At 37.4% G+C, this 13,116-nt stretch overlaps 1 protein-coding gene across 3 annotated transcripts in view; it reads right to left on the bottom strand.

Moving 5' to 3' along the window:
* znf276 (zinc finger protein 276) overlaps window positions 1-13,116 on the bottom strand; it is a 35,571-nt gene that overhangs the window by 17,983 nt on the left and 4,472 nt on the right. For all 3 annotated transcript variants that reach the window (XM_072596098.1, XM_072596099.1, XM_072596100.1), the window contains exons 2-3: window positions 5,349-5,667; window positions 2,265-2,335 (exon numbers count right to left, since the gene is read on the bottom strand). In XM_072596098.1, coding sequence (XP_072452199.1) covers window positions 2,265-2,335; window positions 5,349-5,667 — 390 coding nt within the window. The remainder of the gene's footprint in view (window positions 1-2,264; window positions 2,336-5,348; window positions 5,668-13,116) is intronic.

Raw genomic sequence — 13,116 nt, 5'->3', positions numbered from 1 at the left:
TGAATGTGAACATGTAAAATTTAATTAGTAAGTTTGCAGATGACACGAAAATTGAGGGTATTGTTGATAGTTAGGAAGATGGATTCAGGCTGCAGTCTAATATTGATCAGCTAGTAAATTGCGCAGTGCAATGGCATATAGAATTTAATCCTGATGAGTGTGAGGAGATGTATTTTGGGAGGTCTAATAAGGGAATGATATACATAATAAATGGTAAGTCCCTAGAAAGTATTGAGGAACGAAGGGACCTTCGTGAACAAGTCCACAGATTCCTAAAGGTGTCAGCACAGATAGACAGGGTGCTGAAGGCATTCAGGATGTGTGCCTTCATTAGCTCAGGTGTAGAACATATGAGCAAGGAAGTCTTGTTACAACTTTAAATCATTGGTTAAGGCACAGTTGGTATACAGATGAAGGATGTGCAGTTCTGATTACCATAATATGCAAAGGATGAGATTGCACTGGACAGTCTGCAAAAGAGATTCACCAGAATGTTGCCTGAGGTGAAAGGTCTCAGTTAAGAGGAGAGACTCGATAGGCTGAATTGATTCTCCTTGGGGCACAGGAGACTGAGGGAGATCTGATTGGGCCATACAAAATTAGAGAGGCTTAAACACAATAGATCGTGAGAATCTCTTTTCCATGGCAGACATATCTCAGACCAGAAGGCATACAATTAAGGCAAGGAGCAAGTGTTCAGAGGAGATCTGCAAAAAATTCTGTTTCACCCAGTGAGTAGAAGATGTATGGACCGTGCTGCCTGAGAGAATGGTAGAGGCAGGCACTCTTGCAACATTTAAGAAGCATCTGGATGAGTACTTATATTGCCTGGGCATTGTAGGCTATGGACCAAGTGCAGATGATAAATGATGATTAGTGTTGTTTGATGTTTGCTGGTTAGCATTGACATGGTGGGCTGAAGGGCCTGTATCTATGGTGTTTTTCTCTGAGAGATATTCTGAGTCTGTCTTTACCCATACATGACACAGATAACATATCAGGAATAACTGTGAATCAGAATGTAAAAAAAGAGTGAACAATTACAATCACAAGACAAAAGGTGCCAAGAAAATTATTATAACTAAAATCTGACAAATCCCTGGCCGAAATGCCCTAGAGAAGGTAGTGGTGAGCTGCCTTCCTAAACAGCTGCAGTCTTGGGGTGAAATAAATTGATAACCTACACAATATTATCCATGTTTGTCTAAGCCTAGCCTGTACTAGAAGCATCTTTAGTAAACGGAAAAGTAAACCAATTCCTGTGACCTTGGCAGGCAGTAACAGTTTACCTTGTTTGTCCACAAAGACACTGGCACTTTGCCTTACAAGTTGCAACTTTTTTTCACATCCTAACAATTGGAGACACAAAATCTCTCTTACTGTCTCTAAAGATGCGGCCTAAACTGATTGTTTCCAGCATTTAGTGGTTTCATTTGATTATTTCCAGCATCGGGAGAATCTTACTTTCATTTGCAGAGTCTGCCCTACGCTGTTTATATAAATTAATTCTGAGTACAACCAGTCAAGGGAATGAGAATTGGAAGAGAAGACAATGTCATCAGCAGACTAAACATGTCAGAAAATTATCCATTCTTGCTAAAAGCCTCAAGTGTAGCATGTGGGATTTTTGAAACATTAATATAAAAGGAAAAAGGCATAACATCTCTGTCATCATGTTGACATTCAAGAAAAGCTGGGCAGAACCATAACAAATGCTTTTTCAAGCACGGCTGGGGAAGAAAAGGGATGGAGATAGTGATGGCTCAAATTATGAAGAAACATTCAACTATTCGAGATGTCTTGTCTTGAGTAATATATGCTGTTTCATCATACCAAACCTACAAGTAGTTTTAACATTCAGAAATGCACCTTCCAATACTTACAAGACAGAATCCAAAAGTAAAACATTCAAATTTCAGTAGGATGGCTGCAGAAAACCTATACTTTTTAGTGGGGAAAATATAGAACAACAGGACATAATTATAAATTTAATGTTAGGCCATTCAGGAGTGAAATTAGGGAGCACTATTTTGCAAGAAAAACATCAAGAAATTTGGAACTTTCCCCCTAAAGACAATAAATACTGACTGACTTGACACTTTCAATTTTGAGACTGATGAATGTTTGATGCTTAAGGATGCCAAGGCATATTGGGACATTGTACGGTGTTGAACGTGCTATACAAATGCAAGTTGTTTTTATTTAAATTTAAATTGTTTTATGGCCAGTAAACTGAATTACAGTTGATACCACGATTCACTTACCAGAGATAGAATTGTCTAACGGAGATTGTGAAAGTGATGGCACTGGTGATGATTTTGTTGATGCAGCACATCTACAATGATAAAATAAAATAGAAGCATTATATCCAACTGTGATTGTAACAACAAACGTTACTCCCTCAAAACTGAAAGATATGGGACAGCCAGTTTGGAGACTAGGAATACCCCTTTACATCATAGATGGATGTTCCTCTAGCACTCTGCCATTGTTTACAGCTGAACTGTCATGGCAAACCCCTGTTCAGTTTACAATATGTCAAGTTTTTTATACTTGAATAGTCTAAAAATTGTTAAAAATCACACAACACCAGGTTATAGTCCAGTCCAACAGGTTTAATTGGAAGCACTAGCTTTCGGAGCACCACTCCTTCATCAAGTGGTTGTCACCTGATGAAGGAGCAGCACTCCGAAAGCTAGTGTTTCTAATTACACTTGTTGGACTATAATCCGGTGTTGTGTGATTTTTAACTTTGTACACCCCTGTCCAACAGCAGCATCTCCAAAACTTGTTCGAAGATAACTGACTACACGATGTAAACAGTATAACTTGGAAATGCATATTCAGGTTTAGGGAAATAAAATACTTTTCGTTGACCACTTTATGCTGCAATATAACTTTATGTCTGTCTATAATAATTTAAATATAATCTAAACAATGACTTTCATTTATATAATGCTTTTAACAAAGATACCATTTCAAGCTGTTTCACAGAAGGGAAACAAAAGCTTAATTGAAAAGTAGTTTTGAGTAAAATCTGGAAGAGAATGACGATCAGCATGGGAATCAGTGCTAGTGTTGAAATGGCTGGTCTGGGAAAAGTGTGTTATAAAAAGAACAGAAATACACAAAAGGGGATAACGAAAAGCAGAGGCTGGAGAATACTGTTGACACAAATTGAGGCATAGCAATAAAGGATTTTATAACTGAGGATAAGGATTTTGACTGTGATGTATTGGAAATCAGGGGGTCAATTGAATGAAGTGATGACAAGACAGACTGACCAACTACATCATAACTTGGATGAGAAGGGATATGTTTAATTGTAATTATTTATCCATCAAAATCATAAAATACAGTTATTCATAACAATATCAACTAAGGATCGACACATTGCTTCAGGCAGATATAAAAGATTCCATGGCAATATTCGCACATTATACTCACTATCTGGGCCAACACTTGTTCCTCAACAATTACAATAATTTAGGCATTTAATTCTTAGCTTCTTGAACAACTGCATTAAACACAAATTAATTGCTAAATTACCTTGCATTGTAGCGCTTGAAAAATACTTTATTGGCTGTAAAATGCAATGGGATACCCCAAGGTCACGAAAAGCACCCAGAGAACTCTCCAACTCTTTAATTCAGGACAAGGAATCTTTTACATCCATTTTACATGGAACAATGGCTTAACACAGCTGAAAGACAGTGCTCACACCTGTGCAGCACTCTCTCAGCATTGCACTGAAGTGTCAACTGAGATTATGTACCAGTCTCTCTGAGCATACTACCTACCCTAGACATAGGAGCAAGATTGCTGCCCACTGAGTCAAGGCTGACACAAATTAGAAACAATAATAGTTCCTGCACCAATCCCTGGACTCAATAACTCACATGTTCCTTGCTGCGAATTGCTCCAGGCAGTTCCTAAAGGTTTGTTCTTAAATCAAATACCAAAATTAATTAGTAAACTTTTGCACTTTTGAAGTCGATCCATACCAGTTCTATGGTTTTCTAAACTCACTTATGTAACATATTGGCATGATTTGAATATTAGCTAACAGGGAACAGAAAATAGACATAAATGGGTCATTTTCTCGATAGCAAGACGTAGTCAGTGGCATGCCACAGGAATCAGTGTTGTGAATTCAACCTTTTATAATTTACATTAATTATTTGGGTAAAAAAAACTGAAGATATGGTTGCTAAATTTGCTGATTAGACAAAAATATGAGAAAGTAAGTTGGGAAGAGGACATTGAGAGGCTAAAAAAGGATACAGGTACGTTCAGTAAACAAATCTGGCAAAGTGTGTGATGTGGATACATGTGAAACTGTCCATTTCAGTGGAAAGAACAAAAAGGAAGTATATTATCTGTATGGTGATATGTAGAGTGATCTGGATGTCAAAGTGCATGTGAAGAAACAGTCAGTGTGCAGATGCAGCACATACTTACAAAGGCTAATAGAATGTTATTGCTTGCTGCATGAGAAATTAAATACAAAAACGGGGATGTACATTTCCGCAATACACAGACAATATTTTAACCCTGTAGTAGTGTTAGTCACTTTATTTAAAGAAGCATATAAATGCTTTGGAAGTAGATCAGAAGTTTAACAGGTCTTCATGGGGTGGCTGTGGAAAGAATGTTTCTTCTTGGAAATAATCTAGAATTAACGATTAATGTTTCAAAATAAGGCATTATCCATTTCACACAGAGACAAGAATAATTCTTTTCTCAAACAGTTAAGAATTTTTGGAACTCTCTCCCTCAAAAGGACACTGGAAACAGGGGACTTGAATATTTTTAAGAATATAGAAGATATCAGAAGTAATTAGGTTAGATGCAAGGGAGTGAAAGTTTATTGGGGGTAGATGGGAATGGAGTGAACACATCAGTCATATTACTGAATGATGGAGCAGACTTGAGGGGCAAGGGGCCCACTCCAGTTCCCAATTTGTACGTTCATAATGAAGGCTATTCAAGTATGACTTTCCCTTCAAAATGTATCTCAAAGAAATAATGCAAAGGAAGACACAAGCTCTTGTGCCTCTAACATATCTTGCATGGATAAGCAAGGACAAAAACATTAAGGATTCAATTTTTCAAGATATTGTAAAGCACAAAACCAGACAGATTTCTTTGCCATCTACAGATCATCAGACATTAATGAAAAAGATGAATTAGTGTTGCTAAATAATACTCCTGGATCATTTTGATCATGCATTTATGCTTTGAATACAAAAAGGGACTTGGTTGTATTGCGTTTGTAGTAAACAATACACACTTGGTAACATTAGACAGTGCAGTACAATAATCACTCAATTAGGTACTTGAAATACCTGCTAGACTCTTGTCCACGTTGTGCAGAACTTACTGGTGAAGTATTCACTCTTTGAATGTAGTTTCTCAATATACTCCGACATTTATAAAACTGAGCATGACACTTCCTGCAGATATATTGTGGCAAAGATGGATCCTGCCTTACTCCAACACCAACTAATTTCTGAAAATCAGTACAGAAAGTCTGCTGTGCTCTGCGCTGCCTCTCTGGATTTGTCTCGAGCAAAGGAACTTTTGCAAAAACATTATGTAGACTCCTGGAGGAAAACCTTCCATGACAAAGACGGCAGTAGCTGGTGGTTGCAACAAGAGGTGTAGCTAATGAGAAACAGGATACAAGTATACAAGTCAGCATATATTATTCTGGGAGTCAAATATTCAAGTTTCTTTTAAACATTTCACAGCACTGCATTTAGCATAAAGTCTCCATGAAATTTAATATGCTATCATATGCTGTTACTCTTAGGAAAACTCATTAAAGTCGTGAGTTATTTTTAAGATAAAAACACTTAGTACTTATTTGTGAAGACATATTAATTAGAAGTAAACCAAACACAACTGATCTTGCCAGCAGTGATTAAAAACGGACACAGCACATCAAGAGTGGTTTGATAAAGGTAACCTTTATGAATTCCTAATGACATCAAAATGGGAATATCTTCCATCAAGAGTAGGAATGAAAATATGGTAAGAACTTGGAACATACAACCAAAAGAAATGGTTGAAACAAATCGTACAATATCTTAAGGGGATACCAACCAAACAAACACATGAGCAAGAATACGTGGTGACATTGTTACAGTTATATGAAAAAACTTGAGAGGAGGCTTATGAGGGGCATCAACACTGGCATGAACTTGTTGGCTGAATGTGCTGTCCCTGACCTATTGTGAGATGAGCAGATGGACAAGCAAGTTGATTGAAAGGACATACATCTTAAAATTTATTAAATGTTTGTGCAATCTTTTCATGATCAGAATAGAATCGTGGCATTTGCTAATTAGCTGGCAAAGATTTTCAGGTATTATTTTCATGAATAATCCCCCCAAAAAATTAAAGAATATGATGCATTATTGATGTCTCCTAAAACAGAATTTGAAGTTTTACATAGTATGATCTATGTTTTGTTTATATTTTCACAATTGTTTTGTTGATCTCATTTGCTTCAGATTCAGTTTTAGCATTACAAAGATATCGCTTTCAAACACATATTACAAGGCATCCCTCAAAAATCAGTTTTCAGTGTTATAAAATTTAAATTAAACATATCTTTCTTCAAGTGACAATTGTTGTAGATCCTTTCAGCTTAACGTACAAGTTATTATCTCATACTTTACATATTCTTGTGGTATAGTACAACACATAAATATAGAAACAATTGAAATTGGAAAAACTGAGTAACGCTCAAAAATTAAAAGATTACCAGAAACCATCAACATGCAATGAGAAAAGATATCCAAGACATAGAAAAGTTAAATTAAAAGTACATCAGCTGTTAAATTTATACATAGAGTGCACTGTCAATTGGAGAACAGAATATTTTAACTGAATCAATTGTGCTATTCCAGTGAGAAACTAGAGCTGTTCAGCTTCTCCAACCTTTTTCTAAAATGATGCCCAGAATTGGCCAATGGGCTGCTGCAGCCACTTATGGCCTCCCTCTTACTGTGGTAGTGAATTCCACAGTCTCACCAATCTCTAGGTGAACAAATTTCTCTTAATTGTGAAGATATATTAATTAGAAGTAAAGCAAAGACAACTGATCTTGCTAACAGTGACTAAAAGTTGGAATATCACATAGTGTGTGTTTGGAAAAAGGATCTCAGTTAATTCCTAATGACATCAAAATGGGAATATCTTTCACCAACAGTAGGAATGAAAATATGGTAAGAAATTAGAATTTGCTACCAACAGAGTGATTGAAACAAATTATATAATTTCTAAGGGGAAACCAATCAAGCAAAAAGTGAACAGGTTAGTGAATAATCTTAAAAGGTTTACCCATTAAAGTATAAACCCTGATTCTGGACTCCAGAAATGGGAACATCCCCCCCCCTGCACTAATATCTAGTCCTGTTAAATTTTTATAGGTTTCTACGAGAACCCCTCATTCTTCTAAACTCCAGTGAATGCAATCCTAACCGACTCAGTTATGTTCAGCCCAAAATGTTGATTCTCCTGCTCCTCGGATACTGCCTGACCTGCTGTGCTTTTCCAGCACCACACTCTCGACTCTGATCTCCAGCATCCGCAGTCCTCATTTTCTGCACATTCAAACGTCAGTCCTATCATCCCAGGAATCAATGTGGTAAACTCTCACTGCACTGCTTCAATGATGTGACTATCTTTTCTCAGATAAGGAAACTGAATGTTCAAAAAATGCACGCAATATTCCAGGTGTGGCTTCCTGTACAGCTGCAGCAAAATATCCTTGATCCTGTAGTCGAATCCTCTTGCTATGAAGGCTAACATACACAGTTTTCCTTCTTTACTGTCTGTTAAACGTGCACGTTTACTTTCAGTGACCGGTGCATGCGGACACCCAGGACTCATTGAACATTCCCCTACCTCATTTTACAGATGTTCAAATAATAACTTGCCCTCCTATTTTTGCTACCAAAGTGAATAGTCTCACATTTATCCACATTATACTACATCTGCCATGCATTTTCCCACTTACTCAGCCTGTCCAAATCACACTGCAACATCTCTGTATCCTCCTCAAAGCTCAGCTTTCCACCCAGCTTTGTCTCATCTGCAAATTTTGAAATATTACATTTAGCTCCCTCATCTAAATCATTAACATACATTGTGATTAGCTATGAAATCAGAGCACAAAAGCAAGTAAATTCTATCAAATCCTTTACAAAATGACTGATTAAGTGGCGGCAGCAGTCCATTATCCAATTCTGGGCATCACATTTTAGAAAAAGCTTCGAAGCCTCAGAGAAGTACAAAGGAAATTTATGAACTGGTATCAGCCATGAGCAATTTCAGTTATATGCAAAAGGTAGAGGTCGTTCTTCAAACAGAGAAGGTGAAGGAGAATTTAAGTAGTATATAAAATTGAGGAATTTAGATACAGTAAACAAGAAATAATTTCCACAAACATGAGGGTTGGAAATCAGAGGAAGTAATTTAAAATCAGTGCCAGAAGAACTAAAGAAGGTTTGAAAAAAATTATTTTAAGCAGTGAGTTACAATTATCTAGTCTTAAAGATGGTGATACACAGTCTTAAGAGATGGTGGAAACAGATTGAAGTGTAATGTGCTCAAAGAGGGGAGAAAGTGCAGTATAATGAGTGTCTAATTGGATACTCTTTCAACGAAATGACATAGGCACATTCAGACTGAACGGCCTCCTGTTCTGTATGATTCCGTTCAATCTCATTCTGCCAAGTGTGAGGTATTTTACGACAACTACCTGTTTTTCTCCCTTTTAAAAGTCTCAGTGTCACTCATTTATAAATAAGCTCTCAATCAATTACACACCCCATTACCTCTTCTTTCAGCTCCAGCTCTATTTTTTATTCCAGCTATTTTTCAAATTTAGATCGTTACATTCAGGGAAAAGCATTAAGAATGATTTGTATTATATTGCCCTCAGAGGATATTTCAAAATGCATTACGGGGAGACAGGTGAACATTAAGCATGAAATTAGGAATTTAAAAAGTTAAAGATATGATTATTTTTAACCTCTGCCTTTGCCTGTGGATTTCTAACTTTTCTATACAAGTGTCCTCACACACATGGACGTATTCTAAGAGAAGTAGTCATGAATTCCGCTTGCTTTAGATAGCTGACACCATTGTTTTAGAGCAGACGTGTTGTAGTTTTAATAAATCCATAAATATGACTTAACAAACCCTTTAAAGGTTCTCTCAGATGACTAGTGTGAAAAAGATGAAGGTTTTTGCATTTATTGATAAATCAGGCTAAATCATCCCATTATTGTTGAACAGTGAATCATCAGGCAGAATTTCTTTTTCTAATTTGTTTATGGGACTGAACATTGCTGGCTAGTCGAGCATTTATCTCCTATCCATAATTTCTCAGGAATAGAGGTCTTGCTTGGTTATTTCACAGGACAGTTAAGAGTCAACCACATTAGAGTCATATGCAGGACCGACCAGGTCAGGATAGCAGATTTCCTTCCCCAAAGGACATTAGTAGGTTCCCCCCCCAACAATTGATAATGGCACATAGTGGCCATTAGGCTAACTTTTAATTCTAGATTTTATGTCACTGAATTCAGATCTTCAGTATATTCGCTTGGGGTTCTGGATTTCTAGTTCTGTAACACTACCAGGATGCTACTGTCTCCCCACCAAAACGAGGCCCTGATTGATCACATGGATTTCTTCCAATTTCCTGCTGTAATTTCAGTGGCAGCCCAAGAGAAATGATTACTGCTAAAGGACTTCAGAGCTAGTTAATCTTCAAATTAACTAGTTAAGCTTCAATAAACAAAATCTTTTGGAAGTCAGATATTTATTTGTTAATGAAATGTGGTCAACTAACGGACAAATTCTGCAAAACTGGGCAGTACCTGGAACATTAAAAACACGCTGTACTGAAACACCAACCTGTACTCGCAGGGAAAATGGACCACCTTGCAGATTAAATGCAAAACTACATTTCAGATTTATTGTGGCATATGAAAAGATGCAACATGATTGACCAAAATGTCTTGCAAGATGTGATATTCAAGTAATATTATAGATTATAAAATGCTACTGCACAGAAAGAAGCCCATCATGTCCATACTAGCAATCACGTACCTATCTATGCTAATCCCATTTCCCAGCACTTGCCCCACAGCCTTGTTTTCTATGGCATTTGAAAAGTTCATCTAAATAGTTTTGAAGTGTTGTAATGCTTCCCGCTTCCACCACCCATTAAGACAGTGAATTCTGAATACCCCTCAACCTCAGGGTGAATTTTTTTTTAATTTCCCCTCAAGATCTCTTGCGCCTTTCCTTAATTCCATTCGCCTAAGTAAATATTCCCATCTAGTATGGGAAAAGTGTTTATCCCTATTGACAGTATCTATACTCTACATACTTTTGTGGATCACAATCGGGTCTCTCTTCAGCTGTTTCTGCTCCAAAGAAATCAAGCCCAGCCTATCTAGTCTCTTCTAAGTGAAACACTTCAGCTTTGGCAGCAGCCTAGGGGGCCCTCTGCAAACTCTCTGGCTGAATCATATCCCTTCTATACTGTAATGATCAAAATTGTACACAGTACACTAGCTGTGGTCTAACTAACATTTTATACTGTCCCAACGTAATTTCCCAGCCTGTGTTCAATGCCTTGGCTAATGAAGACAAGTATCCTATTCACATTCTTGACCACCTTATCCACCTTTCCTTCAAGGATCCACATTAAGGTTCCAATGATCCTCAGTACTATCCAGGATCCTACAATAATCATGTATTACCGTTCTTTATTTGTCCTTCCAAAATGCATAACTTTATTTTTAAGTATTAAACTACATCAGCCTCTGCTCTGCCCATCTGACTAGCCAGTATCTTCCCACAGTGCCAGAGTCACACTGCATGGAAGCAGACCCTTCGTTCCAACCAGTCCAAGCCAACTATGTTCCTAAACTAAACTAGTCCCACCTGCTTGGCCCATATCCCTCCAAACCTTTCCTATTCATTAACTTTTAAATGTGTGTCCGTATCCACCAGTTTCCCTGGCAGTTCATTCCACACGAACCACTGTGCAAAAAATGTTGCCCTCATATCCATTTTAAATTTGTCTCCTCTCACCTTAAAAATATGCCCCCTAGTTTTAAACTCCGCCTCTCTAGAGAAAAGACCCATGTTATTCACTTTATCTACGTCTCTCATGATTTCATAAGTATCAAAAAGATCACCCCTCAACCTCCCATGCTCCCATGAAAAAATGCCCAACCTTTCCAGTCTATTTTCATATCTCAAACCCTCCATTCCTGGAGTTTAAGGATTTCCTCCACAACCATAAAAACAATCTTCAACCTACTGTCACTAACACAATTTTGGATCCCATTTGTCATGAATCAAAGGACTCTTGCCTTCTTGACCAGTCTACCATGTGACACCTTGTCAAAAGCCTTACTAAAATCATTGTAGATTATATCATCTGCATTAGCCTTATCTACACACCTAGTCAACTTCTCAAAAAACCCAATCAAACCTGCCAGACATGATCTTCCCCTAACAAAGCCTACGCTTGAATTATCTTTCTCTCTGTAAATGGAGATAAATTCTGTCCCTCAAAGTTTCTTCCAGAAGACTCCCTATCACTGATGTTGGGCTCATTGGGCTATCGTTCCCTGGTTTAGCCCTAGCACCCTTCTTGAATTAGCTGTCTTAAAATCCTCTGGCACCTCCCATAGCAGCTTAGGATACATCAAATTTAGGCTTAGGGATTTATCCAATTTTAAGTCTGTTAAAACCACGGAATACCTCCTCCCTCTAAATGCTAACTTACTCAAATTTATCACAATTCCCCCTAATTTCAATATTTACATTTTCGATAGTGAATACAAGGTAATCAATTAAGACCTTACGTGTTTTTTCTGGCTCCATTCAGATTGCCACTTTGGACCCTAATAGGTTCGACCCTTTGTGTGGTTATTCTTTTATCTCTAACATACTTACAAAATGCCTTTGGATTATCCTTTATTTTATCTACTTGTGTTTTTTTCTATACTCCTTTAGGGCTTCAACAACTGCTGTTTTTAGCCCTCAATATCAACCTTATGCAATTTTGTATGATTCTTGACATCCTGGACACATTTTCACCATCTGCCTCCCCCACCCTCACCTTTATAGGAACTATTTATTTTAAATGCCTCTCACGGGTCTAATGGAGATTTTCCTAATGTCGCTGCCCCCAGTCCACTTTGACCGGAACCCATCTTACCATTTTAAAATTTTGCTTTCCCTCAATTCAGAACCTTTATATCTTCACCAACTTTATTCTTTTCCATATGTACCTTAAACTTTGCAGAATTACATCATTATCACCAAAACTGTCCCCCAATGACACTTCTAATCAATCCAAAAAAGGAGTTCCTGCACTGTCCTCTCTCTTGTAGGGCTTCTGACACACTGGCATAAAATGGCTCTTCTGACCCCTCTCAGCCTTTTACACTGTGTCTGCCCCAATTAATTTTGGGGAAGTTGAAATCCCTTATTATTATTATTACTCTGTTATTTTTACACTTCTCAGATATTTGTTTATATAATTGTCATTCTCATCTCTTTATGACTTCCCTTTTGTTTTTAAATTCTACTTGTATGGCTTCAATCAAGGAACTTTCTAAGATATAAGACTTCCATTTTGCAGTAATTGATTCCTTGATCAATAGTGCACCATCTCCTGCACAATTCTGACGAAGGATCACTGGAATCAAAGTGTTAAATTTTTTTTCCTCTCTATAAATGCTGCTAGACCTATGTTTTTCCAGCATTTTGTCCCTTGTGCCTTAACTTGACTATATATGGTCTACCTTCCAGCTGACTTGATTTTTCTTTTATATTTGCCTGTGCATCACTCCTTATTTCACCTCCACTTTGTATTATCATTCACCTGCCAAATTTGTTTAAACCTCTACTAATAGTACTGGCAAACCACCTAAAAGGATGTTGGTCCCACCACCATTCAGATGTAAACTGCCTGGACATGTACACCTTCCTCAGAAAGGGAAACAGTGATTCAGGAATCTAAAGCACTCCCTCCTGTACCAACTCTTCAGCCACGTATTAATCTGCTCT

Source organism: Chiloscyllium punctatum, chromosome 26, assembly GCF_047496795.1.
Source record: "Chiloscyllium punctatum isolate Juve2018m chromosome 26, sChiPun1.3, whole genome shotgun sequence".
In the NCBI taxonomy this organism is placed as follows: Eukaryota; Metazoa; Chordata; class Chondrichthyes; order Orectolobiformes; family Hemiscylliidae; genus Chiloscyllium; species Chiloscyllium punctatum.
The sequence above is the reverse complement of the archived record's forward strand: the minus strand, read 5'-3'. Positions and strand labels throughout refer to the sequence as shown.